The 25476-nt window shown below is 39.0% G+C and overlaps 1 protein-coding gene across 1 annotated transcript in view; it reads right to left on the bottom strand.

Annotated features, from left to right (window-relative positions):
* Positions 1 to 24678, bottom strand: part of LOC145771879 (tyrosine-protein phosphatase non-receptor type 23-like) — a 28708-nt gene extending 4030 nt beyond the window's left edge. The window contains exons 1-27 of the mRNA XM_082583629.1: positions 24538 to 24678; positions 23800 to 24008; positions 22910 to 22986; positions 21089 to 21270; positions 20507 to 20587; positions 17495 to 17626; positions 16763 to 16938; positions 16415 to 16609; positions 15881 to 15946; positions 15229 to 15374; positions 13574 to 13665; positions 12867 to 12953; positions 12099 to 12225; positions 11836 to 11996; positions 11370 to 11521; positions 10721 to 10900; positions 9978 to 10174; positions 6256 to 8927; positions 5547 to 5719; positions 4287 to 4489; positions 3563 to 3669; positions 3109 to 3290; positions 2784 to 2888; positions 2369 to 2507; positions 1383 to 1493; positions 684 to 794; positions 224 to 262 (exon numbers count right to left, since the gene is read on the bottom strand). Coding sequence (XP_082439755.1) covers positions 224 to 262; positions 684 to 794; positions 1383 to 1493; positions 2369 to 2507; positions 2784 to 2888; positions 3109 to 3290; positions 3563 to 3669; positions 4287 to 4489; positions 5547 to 5719; positions 6256 to 8927; positions 9978 to 10174; positions 10721 to 10900; positions 11370 to 11521; positions 11836 to 11996; positions 12099 to 12225; positions 12867 to 12953; positions 13574 to 13665; positions 15229 to 15374; positions 15881 to 15946; positions 16415 to 16609; positions 16763 to 16938; positions 17495 to 17626; positions 20507 to 20587; positions 21089 to 21270; positions 22910 to 22986; positions 23800 to 24008; positions 24538 to 24678 — 6243 coding nt within the window. The remainder of the gene's footprint in view (positions 1 to 223; positions 263 to 683; positions 795 to 1382; positions 1494 to 2368; positions 2508 to 2783; positions 2889 to 3108; positions 3291 to 3562; positions 3670 to 4286; positions 4490 to 5546; positions 5720 to 6255; positions 8928 to 9977; positions 10175 to 10720; positions 10901 to 11369; positions 11522 to 11835; positions 11997 to 12098; positions 12226 to 12866; positions 12954 to 13573; positions 13666 to 15228; positions 15375 to 15880; positions 15947 to 16414; positions 16610 to 16762; positions 16939 to 17494; positions 17627 to 20506; positions 20588 to 21088; positions 21271 to 22909; positions 22987 to 23799; positions 24009 to 24537) is intronic.
* Positions 24679 to 25476: the final 798 nt, after the last annotated feature.

The raw sequence follows: 25476 nt of genomic DNA, 5'->3' as shown, positions 1-25476 counted from the left end.
CATACAAACAAAACAGTTTGAGAAATAAAAATTCTGTGCCGCGTCTTTGCGCAATGAACAGAAAAATTGTGCAAATGAGCAAAAAAAACGATGAAAAAATGACAAAACCTTCCATAGTTAAAACAACTCATGGTTGAGTTGTGATTTTAAAAATGGAAACTCTTGACATTGTTGTGGCGGCAGATGGCCACGATAGCAATTCATGGCCACCGTTGAACTTTACCATTTCGTCCAAGGTTTTGTAGTGGAGGATGTTATGGCTCTGAAAAAGAGCTATCGACGTTCACAGTCAAATAGAAATGGCATTTTTGTAAAATTCTTTATCAAAATAATTGTTTCCGCAGAAGAAACTGCAAAATGTTTTCCATGAAGTAAAATTATTTTAATAATTCATGGAAGCACTGACTCAAAATCAGGTATTCTTGAGCTTAAAGTTTTTAAGCATTCCCTTGGAAAATTTTACAAAACTTCATGGGTAACCCCAAGGCAATGAAACACGCATGAAGTATTGCATGAATGATTTAAATTTTCCAAAATCCTCTTTGCATTGTTTTTCCTGACCCCTTGTCAAAAAACCTTATTTTTACCAAAATCAAACACTTCCCTTGTGACAAAACCACATCTCTTCACAAAACTGTATTCCCTGTCCCACAAACTAAACGTCTCAAACAAATGAAACCAACCTTATCAGACTTGACAGTCATTTTCTCCACGCTAGCTTTGATGGTGGAAAGAGCTCCCGATCCGAACACATCAAACGAGTCTCCCTGGCTCGCAGGAGGAGTCGCAACCACCTGCAATCGCACAGAGTTAAGCTTAGTTATTTGTAGCTGATAATTTTCCAAAATAATTTCCACGATAAATTCTACTCACTGTGAAAGGCAGTTGGAAATTTCCTCTAATAACACAGCCAGCAAGTCAATAATACACATTGATTCGACATCTGCAGACGTTCAATCAGAATAAAAGACGACTGGCTTTGCTGGCTGGCAATCACAGGTCTAAATACAATTGCCCTTTTTACAGCGTTTCGATGTTGAAACGATACGAAAAGGGAAATCTTTGCTACGTAGGTGAAGTGATGCTATTCGTCACAATGTTATTGCTGAGATAAGTGAATTTTTAACATAGTTCGCTGCTTTTAATACCTTCTGCAGAGTTCTCAGTGTACCACAAGATTAAAATGTATGTGTGTGCACACGAAGAGTGTATGGTAAACCTTATTATGTTGTTCAAATGTGCATCAGAATGATTGGAAATTTTTCCAACTATGATACCAATATTCAATTGGAATGTAAAATTAGGAAAACTTTATTGACGATGAAAGCAGAATTTCATCACTATCAATTCCCACCGTACACTGCTATGATAACTTTACTCACGTGACTCGACTTTTGGCTTGTGATTGGTGGATTTTCTATGATGACGCCTCTCTGCTTCAGCAATTGCAACGCATGAATGCACACCAAGTCATGAAGGAACTTCAGTTGAGCCTGACAGAAATACAGTAAAACTAAATCAGGTAAAAACCTAACTCTTTTAATTAACTACATAACTAAGGCTACAGACGGAGATCATTATCATCCGTTCAGGCGTGGCCGGACGCAAAATTTTTTTTCCCACAAACTTTTTGCTACTTCACATAGAGTTTGTATTTATACCGTGTGAATGCAGACATTTTTCGTTGGCGCGTTTGGTTCAGTGGTTTCGTCTTTTGCCTTACATTCGTGAGGATATCGGTTCGACGCCCATCGAAGTCAATTTTTTTTTTCTTTAGGCCTACATTAATTTTTGCAGTGCACAAAAGCTTTTCAAAAAAAGTAAGGTTAGGGCTAATGGGTTAGGGTTAATTCTTAATCAATTCGGAAAATCTTACTTTCAGACTAGCGACCAGAATTAATTTCTTTTCTCAACTTTTTTAAACTTGACTAGACTAGGTGTATCTCCAGGCTACGTAATTTTTCAAGTTCAATGTTTACATTTGGACCTGCTGGAGGGCGAAAATCGGCTGCTGTGAGGGCGAAAATCGGTAAAAACAGTTACGCGCGCTGCGCGGTAACCAGTAATGGCTACCCTTACAGAAATATGCAAATGAGACAGAAAGTTCGTGGGAAAATTTTTTTCGCTGGCCGGACACCATCAACGCAGTTTCTCCAAACATCTTTGTCCCTCATCAAATGTGAAAGTTCGTGTTTCTGTATTCCATGTCTTGTTCTAATTGATGAAGAAAGGTTTTTTGCCTATCACCCCTTTTCCTAGTGCCATAGCTTGGTTCTCAGAGAAGAATTTCACTAATTTTCTGAATAAGACGAATTTCACAGATGAGAAAGCATTGACTAGTACGAGGGTCGCATCAGTCATCACGCACCTTTTCTTGCACAATGTATTTTCTCTTTTCACGCATCTTCTCAACGATTTCTAGAATGTCCGGGATACCAAGACCAGCATCTAAAGACTTAATGCAAGCATAGGCAGAGCAAAAGGTTCCGGTGTGTCCCACGCCGTTTCTGGAGGACGGACAAGATTATTAAAGAGGAAAAATGTTCAAAATGAATCACTGTGTAATTTTTCATTGATTATCTTCCCTTCAATGCGTCCATAAAACAAATGGACGCATCGTGTGATTAACAATCAAAGAAATAGAAAGCACCACACTGCATTGATGAACCCCAATTTACTGCAAAGCCCTCGCTACACAAGTGCGGCAACCACGTGTGGCGAGGGCTCTTCAGTGATTGGGGTTGGAAATCTTAACTTTTCAATTCTCAAAAAATTATCCTTACTCGCAATGAACAACGATGGGCCATTGCAAGCTCCTCTGCTGGCTGAAGAAGCTGTACACGACTGCCATGAAGGAAAGCAAGTCCGTTGAAGCAGAATGAAGACCACTGATGAAGAAAACATATGAAGGATGTTTTAAAAATATTTTTTTAGAACTCTGTCACAGACAATAAGTCTTTTTTATTAGTAAAAAACAAAATAAATTGTAGTTTTGAATTAGAGATTAATATGCGGTAAGAGAGTGATGATGGAATTTGATGCAACCAAATTACATCAGTCAGCAATTTTGCTCTGGTGGAAAAACGGATAACAAACGAGACAACTCACTGTTCAGGCCAAGCGGTGTATTGCAGTTGGGTCACTGATCGAGGCAGGGAGTTCTTTGCATGTTTCAGCGTGAACGTTCGTTCGATGTAGGTGTCGTAGACTCGACTGGTTGTGAACGTGATCGATATCGGGCCGTGTTGTTGAGGCACGTTACGATCATCCGGCCAGTACTTGGCACATTTCTGCAAGTCGAACGTGATTAATTGGCCCTGTTCATACAGTGATGAAATCTTGACTCAAGCCCGGAGAGCAAAATCCGTTATTTTTACAGTGATTGAACGTCTGCAGACGTTGAATCAATGTAAAAATGACGGGTTTTGCTGTCTAGGAGCAACATCCCGAATATACACCGTCTTTTATTACATTGATTCAATGTATGCAGACGTAAAACTAAGGTGAAAAAAACTTATTTGCTGGTAAAATAACGAAGTCAAGAGATATCGATGCTTCTTACCTTTGGTATCTCGTTCTTTCCCACCAACATAACAATCAAGGTCACCTGGTGTTCATGGATCATCGTCCAGAAGTCACCGCAAGATGACGCTAAAGGCGACTGGGTAGCTGAAAGAAAATATAACGATTAGACTTAAAAAAAAAAACAATATACAGTAGGATAGACTGAATAAACTATGAGTTGGACAAAAATCCAATTTTTGTCGACGTAACTAGGAAACTGTGTTTCAAAAACTCATGAAAAAAACGCTATTACCCCAGGGAACCCGCAGCATCAGGCTGAAAAAGAACTCTCCATCTCTACTTGTGAAATAATTCCAATTTAAAAAAAAAAACATTGCTAAACCACTACCAGTATAGTCAACTGGCTCTTAATCTTTTTAGACAAGAAGCCCCCTGCTTTATGCGTTAAAATCCAGATCAAGCCACGTGGCCATGGTTCAAACACAGCCGTGAGCAATTACGCAAAACAATGATAGGAATCCATTTTGTTGAGACAACGACCGGAAACGTTGTTTCAAGTGAAAACAAACCTTTCGAATCTCCAACCTCGATGTCAACGCCGAAATCCGTAGTTCGAATCTCGGAGAAACATAAAAAGCTGCCAGAATTTCGCTTTCCAAGAAGACTTTACGTGTAAGACAATGAACTTTTCTACATCAGCAGAAAAGTAATAAGCGGACACCATTTGAACAAAGTATAAAAATATTGAGCATTTCTCTCACCAATAAACCTTGGGCAATATCGGCTAATTCCGTCCACTAAGCTTGCGTTGATGTAATCATCTTTGGCGCCGTTTAAAACAATCCTGTTTTGGTCAAAGGGGAGGATGTCCTGGAAGCGGTTTTTGTAGGAGGAGCATCTCCCGATTGCTGTGGATAGCTGACGAGCAGACTTCTCTTGCAGCTCAGAGAGTTGCTTCCAGTCTCTGCGGTACGTTACACTCAGAGTTACAAAAAGGTAGGTGCTTTTCTTGTCTAGTACTGCATTATAACAATGGATCCAATGGTTTTGTGGTCTTAAAGATTTCATTGGAAAATATAGTGCACAAACGGTTATAGGCAAATTGTTCGTAAGCAGTTGTTCGTAAAACAATTGTTCGTAAACTGTTTTTTGTAAAATGAAATCCGTAAAACAATTCTTCGTAAAGCATTTCTTCGTATACATCAAATTTTAACTGCATGCACGAAAAAATGCTTTAGAAAGAATTGCTTTACGAAGAATTAATTTTACGAACAATTGTTTTACGAACAATTGCTTTACGAACAATTGCTTACGAACAATTGCTGACGAACAATTTGTCGGACACCGCACAAACAATGGTAAAAAAAGAACAAAAAGTAAACGACATAACGATTCTAATTACTTTATATGTACGCGTACGACTGTACGTTAGTATTGAAAGACTGGCTGTTAGAACTTATTAAGAAGTTAAGAACTACTGTCACCAACCCTCGCAGCGAAAATGGCGCCTATTTGGGTGACGTACATCTAACCAAATCTGTCCAGCGATTTCACTGTGTGGATAATTCTTCGAAAAACACATTGAGGAATCAAAAGTTTGAATTCCATGAAAAATATATACTTCTGTTGCATTTCTGCAATTGGCTGCCAAGGCTAGAATTAAAGACTAATATTTTTACAAGAACATTCAAACAAAATTGCGATGGGTTAATATTTTTTTGGACTTATTTTTAACTTATAGTCGCTAAGCCACGGACGGGAAAGCATGGAAATCGATTCTTGAGCCTGATTTTAGAAATGTCATCGACAGCCTTGCCAAGACAAAAAGGTTGCTTATGATGGGGATCGAATAGACGACTTTTCGAGCGACAACCCAGCGCTCTCACCACTGAGCTACGCATGAGAACAACTGTTTGTAAGTTATTTGCTTGAAACTGAATTCGCGTCAAACAGCCTCGCGGTCAGTTATCTCACGTCAGAATGTCGTGTAACAACTTAACACTTATTTGCATGCAACTGACTTGTCAAGTTGACAGAGAGATCCTGATGCTTTGGTGAGCAGGGCGGACACCCGACGTTGAAAGGAATCGGTGTCGGTCTTCAGCTTCATCAAGTCCGCTTCGGAGTTGTACGGGATTCCCTCGATACGAGTGACGACTATTTCATCGCTGTCCGCTTTTGTTGGAACCAAAAGCTACGGAACAATAGAGCAAGGTTAATGGCATTGCGACAACATACGGTATACTGTGATCGCAGATGTAACTCAACAATAGAAAGCAGCAAAAAAACATAGACATTTAGTCAGCTGCTCCCATTATTTTGGCATGTCATTAACTGTCTTGCCGAGAAACAGCCGCGTGCTTTGGGGCGGTGCCAAACCGACGTTACTTGGAGCGCTGCGCAGACGTTCTCACCACTCAGCCAAGCAGCCAACAAGACAACTTTAATAGTTCAAGAGATAAGGTCTCCTATGATGGCATTCAAAAGCGTATGTGAAGCTGCCATTTATATTGGCCAAAACTACCCTTCTCTTGCGAAAAGAGAAGTAACGGAGTGAACGCCATCTGGTCGAGAACTAACAACTTGCTTAGATTGTCATTTGAAACCTTTCCGCAGACAATGTTAAAAATAAATGAGAACAAATAAAGAAACCAAAACAAAGGGCCATAAAAAATCATACGAAATTGAAGTAGCAGCAATTGATTTTTACAAAACAAACACACTAGTTACCGATTTCGCTTCTTGGGAGGCGGTTATCACTGATTCTGGACTGGCGTTCAAAAGTTCGTCAGCTGAAGTACTGGTTGTTCGCAAAAGCTGCGACGGAGTGTACGTTAGACCCTCCAAGTCATCGCTAGGTTTCGTGGGTTCCAAAGGGGATATCATAGTGGGTCCATCGACAACAGTTGGGGATAAAGGTTGAGAAATTTTTGACACATCACCTCCAGAAGGAGACGGGGCAGAATTTTTTGGAGCAGAATGAGAGGGTGAATTTGGGTAACTAGTACGTTGGAGTGTACTAGGTCGAAGAATAGAATGAAGTTGTTGTCCCGGTGGGATCGGATTTGTTTTAGAAAGAATGGTTTGTTGACGTGGGGCTGGTGTTGGTTGATTGTAAACAGCAAAACCAACTTGGTTCGGAGAGGTTTGAACGGGAGCCTGCTGGTTGGGCACGTGGGATTGGGTGGATCGGACGGTTTGTTGTGGCGAGGGATGGGGAAGTTGAGCTGTTGGCTGCTGGCCATGTTGTTGTTGGTATGTTTGTGGATTTGAAGTTCCAAAACCAGGCAGTGGCATTTGTTGATTCTCTGATTGCTGTGACCGTGGTGCATGTTGCTGATATTGACTTGGCTGCTGTTGGTCTTGTTGAATAGGTTGTTGCATTCTTGGAGTCGCTGGTTGTGGTGAAGGGTATTGTGCTGGTCGACTATTTTGCTGCTGCACATATGAAATCGGCTGCTGTATTTGTTGATTTGACTGCTTCCCCTCTTGATTTGGCTGTTGCCTTAGTTGATTTGGCTGTAGCCCGACCTGATTTTGTTGTTGCCCTTGTTGATTTGGTTGTTGCACCTGTTGATCTGGTTGCTGTCTCAATTGATCTGGTCGTGGCCCTAGTTGCTTTGGTTGATGACCAAATTGATTTGGCTGTTGTTCTAGTTGATTTGGTTGTTGTCTAAGTTGATTTTGTTGCGGTGCCAGTTGATTTGGTTGTTGTATTCTTTGATTTGGTTGTTGTTGAAATTGATTAGGCTGTTGACCCAATGGATTCAGTTGCCGCTGTTTATTTGTTTGTTGGTTGACACTGTGTAAATGTTGCTGTTCTTGCAAACCACCCTGCTGTCTTGGCTGCTGAAATGATTGGTGCGTTGGTGGATGTGGTACCTGGTGCAACATTTGGAGCTGTGGTTGCTGTTGTCCTAATGTCTGTGTTGTTTGTTGTCCAGGTTGATTGATTTGTTGCTGTTGCATCTGGAGGTTCTGTGGTAGATGTTGAACTTGCGGAGACAGATTGTGTCCTTTTTGCTCAGGATTTTGAACTATTTGCTGCTGCTGTAATGGTTGGCCTGGTTGATGTTGAAATTCACGTGTTGTTTGCTGTGGTGGCATCTGACGCATTGGCTGTTGTTGAATTTGTTGTGTTGGTTGCTGGGGTGGCATCTGCTTCACTGTTTGCTGTGGTGGCACCTGACGTGCTGGTTGTTGAGTTTGTTGTGTTGGTTGCTGAGGTGGCATTTGTTGCTGTGGTGGCATCTGACGCATCGGCTGTTGTGGAATTTGTTGTGCTGGTTGCTGAGGTGGCATCTGCTTCATTGTTTGCTGAGGTGGCATCTGATACGCTGGTTGTTGAATTTGTTGTTCTGGTTGCTGAGGTGGCATCTGCATCGTTCTTTGCTGTGGTGGCATCTGGTGCGCTGGTTGTGGAATTTGTTGTGTTCGTATTTGACGCATCGGCTGTTGTTGAATTTGTTGTTCCGGTTGCTGAGGTGGCATCTGCATTGTTCTTTGCTGTGGTGGCATCTGATGCTGTGGTGGCATCTGATGCGCTGGTTGTTGAATTTGTTGTGTTGGTTGCTGATGTGGCATTTGTTGCATTGTTTGCTCTGGTGGCATCTGACGCATCGGCTGTTGTGGAATTTGTTGCTGAAGTGGCATTGGTTTTGTTGTTTGCTGTGGTTGCATCTGGTGCACTGGTTGCTGCGGTGGCATCTGGTACACTGGTTGCTGCGGTGGTTCGTGGTTTCTGGAACCAGCAGAAACATAAGTGTTCACTGGTTGCTGTTGGTAGACTTGTTGTGAGGTCTGGTGAGACGATTGCATGGGTGGTTGATATCCTTGAGAAATAGGTTGTGCTTGCCCAGAATAGGTTTGTGAAACTGGTACCTGAGAAGACAAACGAGGCTGTTGTGGTGCAACGCCCAAAGTCTGTGAGCTAGAGGGCATTTGTTGAGTTGTCATTATTGGTCTTTGGCCCACCATTCCCGATTCCGGATTAGAAACAACCATACCATAAGCAGGAGAATGGCGTTCCACAACCTGGTGTTGAAAACTAGCTGTAGAATCGATTGTTGCATGTGGTTGATCAACTCGCTGGGACAATTGTTGATAGGGTTGCTGTGGACTGGCTCTGGATGAGGGGAAATTAGGATTCACGGGGTGAGCGTTTGCGTGACTAGACAATGATGTAGGCCCAGGAGACTGATAATTGCTTACAACGGCATGCTGGCGATCTGGAAAAGGATGTACAATCGATCCCTGATCTGTTGGAATGGGTGGCGGATTAGTCACTGAAGCGGCTAATGATCGGGACAATGCAGCAGCGTAACTTGACGATGGAGTAGTGTTTCTCGGCAAGTTAGAAGATCGTCCCGTTGAAGAGGGCATTGCAGAAGGAAGAGACATGCCTAAAAAGTAAACAAATAATAAAAATAAGTTGAGATTTCACAAAAATAACATAAAATATCGAACGTGATAGTATACAAAGCTTTTAGTATTATTATATGGGTTAGAGCAATTAACAGTACCTGTAACAATACAACAGTATCAAATTGTTACCCCATACTTTCATTTGCCTTTAAAATCAACGGTAAAACATTTCGAGTCTAAAGTTTAATGAACATTTTTCGTTGTCCAGCAGGTGTTGGTCATCTGCGACCGCTTCCTGTCATCCTTATTGCATCAGCCCACGTCTTCCTGGGACGTCCAAACTTCTTTGTGCTGGAAACTGGCACATCTCGGCAATGATTTATCCATCTGCTGCTCCTTTCAACAATGTCCAAAGCAGTTGAATTTGTTGTGTTGGTTGCTGATGTGGCACTTGTTGCATTGCTTGCTCTGGTGGCATCTGACGCATCGGCTGTTGTGGAATTTGTTGCAGAGGTGCGAAGGACATCCTCGATCTTAGGCAAGCCCACCCTAGCAAGTAGTGTATCTGAGCTGGTGTACTGGATCTCTTGTGGTCTGATGTTGCAGATCCATCGCATCATTGCATGGTCATTTCGTTTGATTCTACCAAGTACCTCTTTTGTCACAGCCCAGTATTCGCTCGCAAACAACATCACACTCCTGACACAGCTGTTGTAGACCCTGCCTTTACTGAGAAGGGGGATATGTTTGTTGGTGAGTATGGGCAGTAGTTGTCTGAATTTAGCCCATGCTGTCTTCACTCTAGTGGTGGAGCTGAGATCGGTACCTCCACCAGCACTGAGCATGTCATCTAAGTAAGAGAATGCATCTACCACTTCTAACTTCTCATCGTCTATTTAGATGTCAGTGATGGTTCTACCCTCTATGGGCTGAGCTTTTCTTGTACATCTTTTACACTTAAAGGTTGGGTAGCGTTTCAGTCCTCCGTTTAGGTTATTTTTCATTAATTGCAAAAATTATACGGATAAAAGTTGAACACATTAGCATTGAAACAACCACAAATCAAATGATTGGTGTCAAATGTGCACCTTGTGGAAGACCGCCTGACATCTGAAGGTAACGAAGAAAGGCCGGATCATTGAATTCATCCATGTCCTCGGAAGCTAAGTCTGCAAGCTCTTGGGAAGAAAAAAGAGAAGTTCCAGGAGAAGGTTTGGATGCTGGTTTCGCAGATATATTAGGTTTAGGAGCACTTGGGCGAGGAGGAGGCTTCTTGGATTCATGTCTGAAAAGAGTCAGTCGCAATCTGTCAAAAGTCATTACAAACCTGGCAATAAAACTTGAGACAAGAGCAGTGTTATGGTTTTTCAACATTTAAAAATAATGTCACTTTCTAAAATTGATTGAAACACGCTAAATTTTATTATCAGTGACAAACTATTCTGCCTTAGCGCAGCATGGGTTCAACAACATGAAGCAGACAAGTGAAATAATGTAGCAATGCAAACCGCTAACCTGATATGCTGGGTTACAAATATCATACTAAAATATTGACAGATGATTTACAAACCCAATTCTCAGTGTAAGTCATCCCAGCTAGCAAAAGTTGTCGTTTTTACATCATTTGAACGTCGCACGACGTTCAAATGATGTAAAAACGACAACTTTTGCTGGCTGGGATACAATTTTTTTTTAAACTTACATTGCTAAATATATAAATATGCCGCTGGTATTGAACCAAACAAAGTAGCGACAGACAATTCACACCATGTTAAAATCTTAGCAGTCAAATATGCAACAAACGCCAATGTGTGACCGAGTCGTGGCTTACTTTTCAAGGATTAGTTTTCTTAGTTTTGAGTTTTTCTCATTTGTAGTTTTCATAGCTTCATGAATTTCCTGGACCTTTCCCAACAGATCTTTAAAGAAATCAGTCCCTTCCCCGCATCTCTGAACTGCAGCCGTGTAGTCGGTACATGAGTGGAGAAAATTTCCACACTTGGAATTGACTCTGCGAAGGAACGAAATTTACTTCAGCAAGATTTCAATTATGAGGTTAAAACATCGCAGCGTTTGAACGGCTCAGCATAGTAACACCTCTATTGTGGGACGGACGCAGATGAATAAAGAGAATCATACAATTTATCAAATAAACAGTTGTTCTGGAGATACTTGTGATCTAAATAGAGAGCATAGCATCTGGCATTTGCATGGTGTATGATGGACTTCAGTGGATTGAAGATACATATACTTTTTATATGAAGTGTGCCTATTACTGCATACACATTACACAATAATACACTGATTTTTACGGGGGAGACTGTTTCAGTTCAATCCAAATTAAACCGTTAATCTTTTGACAGCTGGTTCAACAGTTTTTCACTAAACTGGGGGAAGATAAACTTTAAAGCACTGCAATCTGACTACATTCCGCTCCTTGATTCAAATGGAACATCACACCAAATTTTAATAGAACTTACTTATTTTTGTGATTCTCTACAACTTTTTTTATCTTTGCATAGCGAACATTCGCCTCCGTGACGGCGGTTAGAATGTTTTCTTGAGCTGCTAGGTTCTGCTGGATGTATCCCACAAGGGAGTCGTGCTTCTTCAGCTCCTCTTGGAACAAATCCTAATAAAGATGATTACGACACGCGTGATTGGCAACACAGGAAAACATTGATAAAAATCACAAAAGCAAAACTGGATTGAAATTGTTCCCATCTATTTTAAAAATCAAACACCAAGCGGTACAGCATTTTTTGTTTCAAAAAGATAAAATTGCTGCATTGGTGCAAGTTCTTTACATTTTTGCAGGTTCTGATACAGAATTGTTCCACATTAAAAATTCTCAGAAACATAGAAAACTTGATTTGTGGTTAGGTGGCATATGAACGCTGGCAGCAAACAAAAATACACCTAAAGCATAAGTCAATCGAATTTTACCTCTGCATCAATTCCCGGCTTTGTCATCAAAGCGGATGTGACATCATCTTCTTCCAATTGCGTCCGGAGCTGGGTGACAAGAGTCTGTCTTTGAACCTCCATCTCAACCACTTTTGAGCACAGCTTCCCAATCAAATTAATTACTTCTCTGTCTTCTTCGGCTGGGGAAAAAATTGGATTGTTTTTCTCATAAGGCTTAAACTCGAAGTAAAATATAGATTAATAGGTGTGAGGTGACTATACCTAGTTTCAACAATACTTACTGATGAGTTCGGCTGTGTTGGACAGCTGACATTCTTTCTTCAGGGCAGAGAGACCCTCGGAGACAATTTTGAGATTAGCAATATGAGTCTTCATCACAGTGTGGAGGTCATCGTTCATCTGGCCAGCCTGAGATATAAATCGGTCAACTGGTCAAGGAGGAGATTTCAATTTTATCAATTTCCTTCCCATTAAAGGTCGGTAATATTATACTACACTGTACTAATATTTTCACGATTGAAAGCGACACCATTTTCACAGCCAACTCAGCCTCATCAGACTGCAGTGGCATAATGACCACATTACAAAGATTATATCACTTCCCTTTTCAAGATGAAAGAGTCAAAACTAAGCTTGTCAGTGTTGGGGAAAATGTCAATTATCAAAAACAGTATTAACTCTTTTGCTAAGTAACCCACACTACAACAGGTGAACAAAAACGGCTATAAAGTGCCCACTTTTAAGCATCAATATTGACACCATTTAAAAAAGAGTACTATTAAATTTTATTTGAGCGTTGCTTCCATAGCTTAAAGCACCGGTTTTACAGCGACGTTTTTGTAAATTCTACACATTTACTTAAGACCTTAAATAGTCCGCTGAATACCCTTATGAAAACAAAGCAATCAAGTTGAAAGAAAACTTGCGATGAAATGATACCGACAAACGAGAGAAGACAGTTGATATGATTGTACATGGTCGGACGCATATCAAACAGGAAAGATTATTCCGATGAATCAAGCACACAACTCCATTGTCCATGAACTCACTTCATCATGGACATCTTTGCAGATTTGGAGCTCTTTTTTCACTTTATCAACATCTTCCAAGGACTCGGCAGTCTTCCCACAGAGCTCCTGATTAACGAAACAACAGATATAAACGTCATGAGCCAGTTTCGTGAGTGTGAAGTGCCACAGTTATGTGACACTGAGGAACGTCAATGGGCTTAACATGTTCTTCATCTTTTTTTGTTATGCAAAAAACTGTCTACGGATATTACATAAACAGACAAGGTTGTGTCCTCATTAGCAATAGCTTAAAATTACAACTACATTTATAATATAAAAAAGTGACTTCTAATTGTAACTTTGCTTTTATATATTGTATGTGTCATAGAGAATTTTTTATAGTCTAACATTTATGCAAACAATGTGCAATACAAAAATGGACTTTTCACGCATAACCGTAATCCGACAAAGCCACACCGGTACGCCGTACGTAGGCCTTGCAGCTCATTTCAAAACATGAATTATTCATTGGAAAAGTAAAACCGCAAACCAATGGAGCTTGCTAAATTGAAACGCAAATGCAGTCTTTTCCTTCCCATTCCAAAAACGGTTGACTATAAGGTACTGTACGTTCGTTGAAAACAAAACTAACCTACAGCAGAGAAAGTAGCAAATTCTTGACATAAGACACCCACTTTAATTCGAACAGATAAAAATAACTTTTATATCAGTCAAAAATATGTTACCTTAACTTGCTTAGCCTCGCTTTCTTCGCTTTCCACCATGCTAACCGTGTCATTGATCAACATGTCGATATCCATGAAGACATTAGATAGCTCTGCAAACCAAACAAAAATGTGACATTTGATGCACAATGGTTGATAGTTATCTTCGGAGGGGTAGAGACTCGTGTGTAGTGCTATGAGATACACCAGCGCTAGGAAGGTCATGGAAGAATACCGCTCTACCATAAGGGATTTTTTTGGTTTTTTTATTGGGACCACTGCCTTATCAGCAGCAAAGCGTGCTAATTGGTTAAGAGGCTTCGGTCCTAGCATGTAAGTGAAAGACTAGGGACGTTTAAAACAGGGTTTTTCGGGTTTTATTTAAAAAAGATGCAAAAAAGGTAGATTCATGCTTATTTCACCTCAAATACTACTTTTTACCAATGAAGTGCCTCTCACTCACAGTACATGCTGGCATAACTCAAGGAAATAATGCACTAGGGCTGTTTAACTATGAGGCCTTCTTGCATAAATGAGTTTTAGTGTAGTACAAAGTGGCATTACTTGATTTTTGTGTACAGAAATATCCACTGTGTTTTCAATTTATCCTTGGAAATTTCCTTCACAATCACATCCTTAAGTCCTAATTTGAAGTTTGTTTTAAGTACCTTGTAGTACTTTGGTTCATTTTTTCAATTTTCTGATAAAAATTGGACAAATATGATGCTCTGGGTTTTTTATGTTTTTTTTTTGTTTTTTTGGGTCGGGTAAAATACCGACAACCCTGGTTTAAAATAACCTGTGTGATGTTATTGTGAATAAAAATTGTGTGGTAATATGTGTCTGTGGTGGTGCTTGTACTAGGCAGTCATATTCACATGATGAGACCCAATCATAACTTTAAAAACTGGGATATTACAACGCAGCAAATGTTAAATGTGGACTATCCTTCTTGTAACTACAGATCAGGTTATAGCAAGCAAGAAAAAAACTTTAGCCAGCTTTACTTCCAATGTGACATCACCCATCACAATTGATTTTTCAAGAAGTTAAAACAAGAAAGATCTAACTACAATAGACAAACACAAAGAAATATTTCTTTGAGAAACTTCAATACTGAAGTATTATAATCCCAGCAAAACTTATAATGTGATAATATTCATGATTCGTTCGAATCAAATCAAATCCTAAAATTTGGCAGAGCGGAACGTCTTTCGTGGCGGTATTGCAAGTGAGAAGCAACCGTTTTTTTTTTTACATGGATGATCATCAAAACATGACCGGCAATATTCACACTAGTAACGTTAAGGACATTTCAAATGATCGTGGCATTTCTGAATAAAATCAAATTATTGATAACATCGAATACAACATCTTGTGCCAGGCTGGCTCGACAGCGGCCAAAAAACATTTATTCAATGTTTAGTAATCGCATGTTTTTGCATCATCTTTTTCCTCGAAACAACGAAAACATTCGCGAAGCATTCAAAGCATTCAATTTAGTACACCAGTACTATCAAATATCATAAGTTTACCGTATGAATCATATAAAATTTTCCACTTGATAATACTAACCAAGCAACCAAACAACATTTTCTACTTTATGTCCGCAAATACAACCTTGATGATGTAGCTGGGAACTTCAAAATGAAAAAGAAACAAACTCAACAAGTCACCTTTCATCGCCCTGGTCAGTTCGACAATAGGAGTCTGATCGACACTCAAAGAAGCGCAGTGTTCAACCAGAGCAGGATCCAGACGGTCCTCATCATCGATCTTAATCAATTTGTCTGGGTCAAGCTCAATTGCGCGTTTGTATTGTCTGTGGTGAAAAGAAAAGCCGATTAATGCATTTCAGAACCGAGAAAGCATCCTATGAAGCTACACTCACACTTGTGCACTGGACTTTTGAATAGATTTGTTCTATTATAGCTACGCTACTATCAATTGTCCAAACGTTGGTAGTGATTTGTCATCAAATATCCAAATGGGAGAGTTGATAATTCAAATACAATTTCCACGGTGGTGGACTGGTGGTCGTCCACTCATGCTGTACTGCAATGACACGCTGTAAATAGCATTCATAAAAGAAGTGGTTTCAACAATAGTCTGTTTCATACGAACACATTTAATACAACTCTATAATATGTGAAACATATTGTGAAAGAATTGGATGGTGCTGTGTGCTGCATGCTATTCCGTTTGACACGCTTTAGAAATTTAATCAAAGACGACCACATTTTGGATTTATTGTGGAAAATGCGTTGAAAAGCAATAGAAATGTTTACAAGACAGACACGATGATTTTAAAAATGTGTTGTGACATACTCAAGAGTGGAGTCTTTTTCTTCAACTTCGGCGACGATGGGTCTAAGTAGTTTGGCCTTCTCTTCACTGGAGAGGTAAAATCAAATAACAACATGAACAAAATGCAGACTACTTATTGATCTGTTGTGATTCTGTATTTCATTTGTCGCAACAAACTAGTAGTTATCTTCAGCCTAATGACAATTTTAACAAAAAATCTTACTATTGGGAAGGAAATGTTTGTGAAAAATTTAAAAAAAAGAAAGTTATCATCATACAAATTATAACCTCAGAACTACGCAGTACGCACTCGTCTTTAGAGAAACAAAATATGGCCGCCACTTGGCAAAACCATTGCAAAAGAGACAAATTTTGAATATTTGATCAGTTCAAATACAATTTCTCTCCGGATAAAAATCATCCTCGTATTAGACAAAGAGAAGATTGACGAAGTACAAATTAACGATAACACAGAAAAAGTAAAAACTCTGTGAAAAGAAAAAATGTTTGCAATGAAATTCAAATTTTTATTAGGCCTACAACAAAGTTTTTTGCCTGTATGAAGAAGCGGTGAGATGTGCTTCAAGAGGAACCAGCTTGCTGAATATGTCTGGACCAGTCACTCCTGAATTGGAAGGGTCAAATGGTAGAGGTTTGACCAAAGATGCCCCTTTGGCACCAGATAAGGTGGCTTTGTCAGGGACTTTCTCGTGATAGATGAAGTCATTGTCATTCTTTGCGCTGTTATGCCTGTAAAATTCGCAGGATGGCTGTTGTGTAGTTATTTTAAGCCAGCACCAGCAGTAGTTATTTTTTTGAATTTCAAACTCATATCTTCGCGTATTGTTAAAGAAAATCTTCAACAATAAAAAAATTTCTACTTGGTCAACCAGCCACACTCACCTTCCGCCAAACACATCAGCTGAGTACTTCAAGGCGTCGTCAGCTTTGGAACGAAAGTCACCCTTGAGGTTCTTAGCGACTTTCACAGCATCATTGTACGACTCTAACGCTGCGGCAAAGTATGATAGGCCTTGTCCATACTGCTCTTGCTCCCAATCGTCGTTACCAAGATAATACTGTTTAGAAATTCAGAAAGAAAAAAACGTTATAAAAAAGTGATCTTGATAGTTTTCCCCAGGCTGGTTTTCACAGATGAGTGGCAGTGCTTCAACAGAAAGTCTTTTATAATTCTGAACTAAGGATATGTGGTTAGCTTTGTTGTTTTGCAGTAACATAAAAAACGACAAGGCTAACATCATTCTAAATTTATACAAAAACTCACTGATTTAACCGAAAATATTTATCCGGCTTCTTGAAGACCCGGATTAGAATACCAAACGTGCAGGGAAAACAACAATACAACATCAAAACAATTTCATTTGAAAGTGCTAAAACCACTCAAAATACTATAGTCAGTTTCAAGACGCACAAGCAAAGCTATTAAAAAAAGCCAGCCGGCTAGCTAAGTCGCCGTTTTTTACAACGTTTGCAAAAGGATTTATGAATTTCTACACACAAATAAACACGCACATCACAGCATCCAGCTTGGTTACTGGTCATACAATGCAAGAAGACTTATCAAAACCAGAAAAAAAACGACTGCAAAGGTCTCAGAATGCATTGGTTGTTCACCTTCGTAACAGCAGTATAAAAAGTGATTTTAAATGAGAGCAATCTGGTCCACGCTTTATTGGCATTCCCCATCAGCTCCTTGGCCTCCGCTTGGTTGAGACTGTTCAGTGTTTGTTGATAGTAATCCACAACCTTTTAAAGAGATGAAGAAAACTTGACAGCAGAAAGTAGTGTCTAATTCGGTCATATGTATTAGCGCAGTTCACTAAAAATGACATGAAAATAAATGGGGTGTATAATAATACAATAAAGATTTTAAGCAATGTTTTCTTTAGTTTTCAAACATAGGCGTCAACATAAATAAGTGATTTGAAATGATGAGCATTAAAGTCAGAGTCCACAATACAAGCCAGTAGCATATGTTCCAACTAGGTTTCTAAATAGGCGATAGGTCACTTGTATGATAGGCTACTATCATCATTTTTACGAAAAATGCAACAACACATCAGCAGACAGCGAACATCGCCATTCAACATTATGTTCACGAAAAAAAGCTTTATTTGATCAAGAATATGGCGGATATCAACAATTTCAACACATAGCAAAAAAAACAGAGAGAGACTGTTCACCAGGCATTTGATAATAAAATTAATTTGCGTTCTTCTGGTGACTATTTACTAGGTTACCTCGTGATGTTAAAGATGATAACTAGCTTTTTTTCCGACGTTTCGTCAGTCAGCACGACTGACTTTATCAAGGTGGCTAAAACAGGTTAATACAACCTGTTCAGCAACGATGGCACAACACAAAAACATACTGATAAAATGAGTAAAGTAAAGCAGCAAGAATCAGAATTAAAACACGCAACAAGATACCTAGAGGTTAAACTAAATGCAGTAAATGCCTAAAACCAGTAGGCTACTTCCCGCAGCGTAAATTTATCTATCTATTGGGCCACTGTCAAGAAACGTTGAAAAGACATCAGACAAGACAGAAAGCAATGGGATTAGCAATAACAATGGTAGAGAAGACGCACTGAGAATGGAAAAGGTGAAGCTAAAGTTAAAGTAATTTGTTGTACACAGAGGGGAAATTCTGACCATCTTTTTGGTTAAGAGCATGTTGTGCCTTCTGGTTTATGTACCATTTTTCTGTGAACAATCTTTTTGTATAATCCTTTTCAGTTTTAAGAATGGTGGCGTTGGTCCAAGTAATTTTATGGTCTGAGTTTATAGAGTGTTTGCAAAGAGCGGAATGCTCTGGACGTTGAAATTTAATAGCTCTTTGGTGCTCGTTGATTCTAGATTTAAGATCACGTTTTGTCTGTCCAATGTAGATTAAATCACAGTCATGACACGGAACTTGGTAGATCAATCCAGAAACTTCACCTTCTTTCATGGGGTCTTTAGCCGAGGGAAGGTATTTACCTATTGTCAGATAGGGTTTCATCGCAACCTTGATTCCTATGCCATAGAGGATACGCTGAATTTTGTCGGTTACCCCCCTTATGTAAGGAAGACAAGTAAAAGATTTATAAGGAGGAAGCGAAGGTTTCGGTTTGGGTCGCTGTATGCAAGCAAGTTTTCGTGGAAATCCGTTGAGCATTAAAGTGTTGTGAATGTTTTTCTTGTGGTGTGAACGTTCAGAATCATCCGTTATGTGTGTGTCCAGTCTGTTGTACAATGTTTTGGCCACTGTGAGTTTTTGATGCTTGGGGTGATGTATCACCCCAAGGGGGGTGATGGGGTGATTGGGGTGATGTATCACCACATCACCCCAAGCATCAAAAACTCACAGTGGCCAAAACATTGTACAACAGACTGGACACACACATAACGGATGATTCTGAACGTTCACACCACAAGAAAAACATTCACAACACTTTAATGCTCAACGGATTTCCACGAAAACTTGCTTGCATACAGCGACCCAAACCGAAACCTTCGCTTCCTCCTTATAAATCTTTTACTTGTCTTCCTTACATAAGGGGGGTAACCGACAAAATTCAGCGTATCCTCTATGGCATAGGAATCAAGGTTGCGATGAAACCCTATCTGACAATAGGTAAATACCTTCCCTCGGCTAAAGACCCCATGAAAGAAGGTGAAGTTTCTGGATTGATCTACCAAGTTCCGTGTCATGACTGTGATTTAATCTACATTGGACAGACAAAACGTGATCTTAAATCTAGAATCAACGAGCACCAAAGAGCTATTAAATTTCAACGTCCAGAGCATTCCGCTCTTTGCAAACACTCTATAAACTCAGACCATAAAATTACTTGGACCAACGCCACCATTCTTAAAACTGAAAAGGATTATACAAAAAGATTGTTCACAGAAAAATGGTACATAAACCAGAAGGCACAACATGCTCTTAACCAAAAAGATGGTCAGAATTTCCCCTCTGTGTACAACAAATTACTTTAACTTTAGCTTCACCTTTTCCATTCTCAGTGCGTCTTCTCTACCATTGTTATTGCTAATCCCATTGCTTTCTGTCTTGTCTGATGTCTTTTCAACGTTTCTTGACAGTGGCCCAATAGATAGATAAATTTACGCTGCGGGAAGTAGCCTACTGGTTTTAGGCATTTACTGCATTTAGTTTAACCTCTAGGTATCTTGTTGCGTGTTTTAATTCTGATTCTTGCTGCTTTACTTTACTCATTTTATCAGTATGTTTTTGTGTTGTGCCATCGTTGCTGAACAGGTTGTATTAACCTGTTTTAGCCACCTTGATAAAGTCAGTCGTGCTGACTGACGAAACGTCGGAAAAAAAGCTAGTTATCATCTTTAACATCACGAGGTAACCTAGTAAATAGTCACCAGAAGAACGCAAATTAATTTTATTACATAGCAAAAAGTTACAAAGACGACAGAAGAAAAAAATAGTCATTTTTAAAAGTGTTAAAAATTCAGTCGCTTTGTTATGCACTGTCCCAACAGCATTGGTCAATCTATCATGTACCAAATGGTGTGAGTGGTCTGCACGCCACTACTTGAGGGTGATGAAGCAGAGCCCTTCGAACCTTGAAGTGGCTAAGAAAAGGTTCACAGAAAGAATTGAACTCACTTGCTGGCAGATCTTCGCTATGATACTGTGCTTCCTGTTATCCTGCATGGATTTCTCCAACAAGCATTCTTGTCCCTGCCCCTGAGATCACATAAGAATCCATGAAGAACAGATCACATAACATAACGCCTATGCAGCATGTATTGCTGAAAATATCGGCCTAAGGCATTTTAAGTTATGTAGGAATAGCTTATAAACAATGATGTAAGTTGTGGAACAACCTTAGTAATATTGGCAGTTATCACCTGACATCTCATCAAATGCAAAATGAAAGTAGAAAGTTGTTCAAAAGGCAATAGGGTTGGACTATGATTTCGTCACAGTATTTTAGGGACCGGATCCGGAGATGAAAAAAATATTCCAACCCGCCAACTCTGCTTAACTGAGTGTTACATTTCTCTAAGAAGCTGTCTGTCGCATTACACTTGTCATATTTCATCCTTTTTTTGTGAAATTCAAGTATATATCATAAAGTATTACTTTCAAATCGAACTTCACAATTCAGACAACAAGTGTAACTTTTGGAAATTTATCCATCCTTGCAATAAAAATAAATAAACCCATCAGTGCAAAGGTTCTTACGAGCATGAGGTTAATGTACAATTTCAGCATGAATTGGCTGATATCTGGAGACAGAGTGGTATCAAGGTGGTCTGCAAGGTACTGAAAAAAGCCAGCCGCGCATTGAAAGTGGACGCACGAAACTTTAGTGCCTTCTTCTGAGGTTCTATTGTCAACAGATCCAAGGTAGGAGTGAATGGCACCTGCACAAGTTAAAGAAAACAAATTGTCACTTTTTGTATGTTGTAAGAGTAGCACTATCGAAGTACTGTAATTTATTAGTTGCTGCAAGAGTTCACTTCTTAATGCAACCACAACATAACTGCAAATAATAGTGGTTATGATCAGGGCTGTGGAATCGGGCAAAAAATATACGACTCGGACTCCTCGATTTATAACTGACCGACTCCGGACAACTAAAAACCTCTGACTCCACAGCCCCGATTATGACAGAACAAACTGAGAAGCTCATGTACCAATAGCAGTGTCGAAGCAACAGGGAACTCTGGAATGACCATTCAAGGTCTTCAAGTCAAGCATCCACCATAAGACATGAGAGCAGACTAATCATAATACTGATATTTGAACAATAATTGTAAAATAAAGAATTGCTGGGTTGATCGGTTTAAACCGGGCAGTTTTCACCACCTATTACTGACCGTCAAAACCCCTTTAGTACATATGAATCAAGTTGCTTTTCAACTGAATTAAAAATATTACCCTCCATGTTTAGTAATGATGTTCAACTATATATATTTTGTTTTGATCAACAATAGCCTAAATGCTGGATTTGGAACAAAAAATATTCAATTTCTCTGTTTATTTTTGATATTTCAATCAGTTGGTTACCGTATTTTACGGACCATAAAGCGCATCCGATTACAAGGCGCACTGTCAATAAGTTGCTTTGATTAGTTTTTTGTTCTGACATAAGGCGCACCGGGCTATAGAACGCAACGTATTTTAAGGAGTATGGGTTACCGTGTAAAGCTCATTAAACAAAAATGCGTAATAAATGTAAGCAAGTCACAATAGTACAATGAGCAAAAGAAAAAATGGGCCTCGTGAATATCACAGTTGCTAGTTGCTTTTACAGTAGTTTATTGTGTAAGACGGTGGTTTATTTATATAATAATAGTATCGGTACTGGTTTTGAGTGTAGGCAATAAAGCACTACTTGATCCATACATTAGGCGCACCGGCTTATAAGGCGCACCGGCTCAATTTATGAGGAAAAAAAAAGGATTTAAATTGCGCCTTATGGTCCGTAAAATACGGGTATTTTAATTATTGAGAAAATTCAAATTCTAAAAACAAGTTTCTGATGAACCAAAAAATGCTTGGTAGAACGATGAACAATTTGCACAGCCAGCTGAAGTACAATTTTTTTTATGAAAAACATTTGCCATCAAATTTTGCCTGACAGGTCGGACTGGTCGGTATTGGCAGCCGTTAATGAAAGTTCAGTCGGCCATGGCCGCCAGCTATTTCAAGGCCTGCATATCAAAATGGTCACAACTCACAACCGCTTTTATATTTCCTAAATAGCCCAGGTAGCCGACCATTCACTGCATAAAAATATTTTTCTGAGTTTTAACCAGTTTTGACCGGTTTAAATCTAGTTTTCACCGTTTAAAACCAGGTTTAAACCGCTTAGTGGTCAAAACCAGTTTTGGCAACTTAGAGATCAACCCTGAAGAATTGATAGTCCGGGTTCAAGATAAACATGTTTCGGGAATTGTTGTGAGTGTTTTGATTTGAACAGAGAAAAAGATACTTTTATTTCACCTTCAAGTACAAATCAGAAATTGCAAATTTTCACAAGCTTTTTCCATTTCTTACCAAGATTAAATATAATGGCTGTTTGTTCAAATACAAAACTGTTGTGTTGAGTGTAACCTCCAGAAAATGCATCACCCCTGCAAACAAACAAAAAAATCACTAAAATATTTAAAACTATAAATGCAGGTACCAATAACACGCTGATACAGCAGTGCTTTAGTTCAAGTAAAAAAAAATCAATTTAAACAGTTCATCACATCAATCAAGTCTGAAACAAGTCAACAACACTATTAGCACAATTTGCAATGTATATCATATACATTGTACAACAATCTAGACCAGTGGTTCCCAACCTCGGGTCCGCGGACCTCTTGGGGGTCCGTGAGAAAGCATTCGGAGGTCTGTGATTACCTTGATGAATTTTGGAAAAAAAAAATGAAAAGCGATTTTTTTTACTTTCATTTCTCTCATTAAATTTGCTTACATTGAAAAAGTTTCGGCATGGCACTTTAGGTCACCTTAATATTCAAATACTGTTGACATTTCTTAAACAATTCATTCTTTTCTTATTTGAGCAACTTTTAACCTGATATTTGCAGCAGGAGTCACAACGGCAATGCAATATGACACAGTACAGTAGTTGAGTAGCATAATTATTGCAATAGTCAATAGTATGTTAATTGAGTTTCAGGCAAAATTTAGGTAGGGGTCCTCAGAATTAATAATTTGTCTAAAGGGGTCCGTGACAACAAAAAGGTTGGAAACCACTGATCTTGACACTAGTAGTCTTATGACAATAAAAAGTATGCACCATTATCTTAAAAATAAAACTGAAAAGTGTTATAGTCTTATGTTAAAATGTCAAAGTTTGATACAAGAAAGAGGCACTTTAAGCCAGCAAAGATGTCTTATTAAATTAAGTTAGACCAATTAATAAAGAAACTACTTACCAGGAAAACGCAACATTTAACGCGTTTTCTCCACTGAAAGGAAAACGACTTTGCATGTAATGCAACTGTCCAAAGTATTTTTTCAATATGTTGCAACCCTCAAAATCAGGGGAACGTACAGCTCTATATGCAGAAGTTTGAAGCTCAAGAAAGCTGGCCACACAATCTTTGTACTTTTCTGGATCATCAGAATAATTGTTTCGAATGTGCTGAAAGATTAAACATACTTGAAACATAGACATTAGACATGAAACCTTTAAAAATATTTAATGTCTTCATCGTCTTTTATTTCTCGTCTAAAATATATTTAAAATTTATTGCAAATTAAGCAATAAGCATCATATAAAAACATACCGTAGCACCTTTATAGATCAGATAGCATTACTTTTGATAATTAAATCAAGATGTGGTCAATAAAACTTTAAAGCTCAATTCAAATGCTTCAACATACAAATTAAACAATGAATGCATTTATATATATTATATAATTATAAATACTGATCTACATAATAACTTGAATGTAAAGACAAGTCTGCACTTCTTTTTCTTCAAGCGTATTCCTATTAGGTCACTGTAAATTTTGACCTTGAACTCTCTCAGTCATGGGCCATTTTGATAATTAAAAGTTAAAACCATGCCAAGAATACAACTGAAGTCAACAATACATTTTCACTGGCAATATATACCACTATTAACAAATAAGACAATTAAAGTTGAATATTCAACAATTACTGGTACCTTATTCAGCTCATCTTTAATAGCAGTCTTTAACATATCCCTTGATCCATCAGTAGATCCATCCATCCAATCCATGCCACCGTATTCTTGTAACTCCTTTATCTCAACCCGTAGCATCGGCAGTCTTGGAACTGCTTCCATTGTGACTTTACAAAAGTTGGCCTTGTCACAGAAAATTAATCCTAAGTCTGTAGCCAATTTTTACTTTTTAAAATCTATATTATACAAATGAAAATAGCATTGTAGCTTATTGCTTTGTCAACTCACATAGCTTGCCCAATGCCCAATTGCCCATTGCATTTGCATGCCGAATCCCATAGGACCTTGGTTCAATACAGCTTAAAAGCACATTTTTTGGTAAAATCAATTCAAATTCGCAGTGTCTCATTTGATAGTACTTTTTCAGTACTTCCCAGCTGTTTTTGTGTCGCATTTTTAATTGTAATCATAATTTGAAGAAAGGCGTTCTTCCCGGCTATCAGCACAAGGCTGATTACTCACTAGCACAGCGAGCAGCAGTAACGCTTCGCTAACCAGAACGGTGTAGCTTCCACGCTAGCCATAAAGACCTCCAATTAAACGTTTAAGTTATTTTGGCAGCCGATTGTAGCATCGAATAGACAGCGATAGACACGTGTTTCGCCCATGAGGCTGGGCTCATCAGTATCGCACCGTATTCTTGCAAGAATACGGTGCGATACTGATGAGCCCAGCCTCATGGGCGAAACACGTGTCTATCGCTGTCTATTCGATGCTACAATCGGCTGCCAAAATAACTTAAATGTAATCATAATTATTATCACAATGAACACCAACTAAAATTGCTACTATTTTAATCTAAGTTTTCTATGCTCATTGCTCGTATCGTAGGTAATAAAGTTTAAGGGATCGGGATGTTCTGACGCAATTGACCTGATGCAAGACAACTGATGGAGGCCA

The sequence above is a fragment of the Aplidium turbinatum genome, chromosome 6 (genome assembly GCF_918807975.1).
Source record: "Aplidium turbinatum chromosome 6, kaAplTurb1.1, whole genome shotgun sequence".
Taxonomy (NCBI): Eukaryota; Metazoa; Chordata; class Ascidiacea; order Aplousobranchia; family Polyclinidae; genus Aplidium; species Aplidium turbinatum.
The sequence above is the reverse complement of the archived record's forward strand: the minus strand, read 5'-3'. Positions and strand labels throughout refer to the sequence as shown.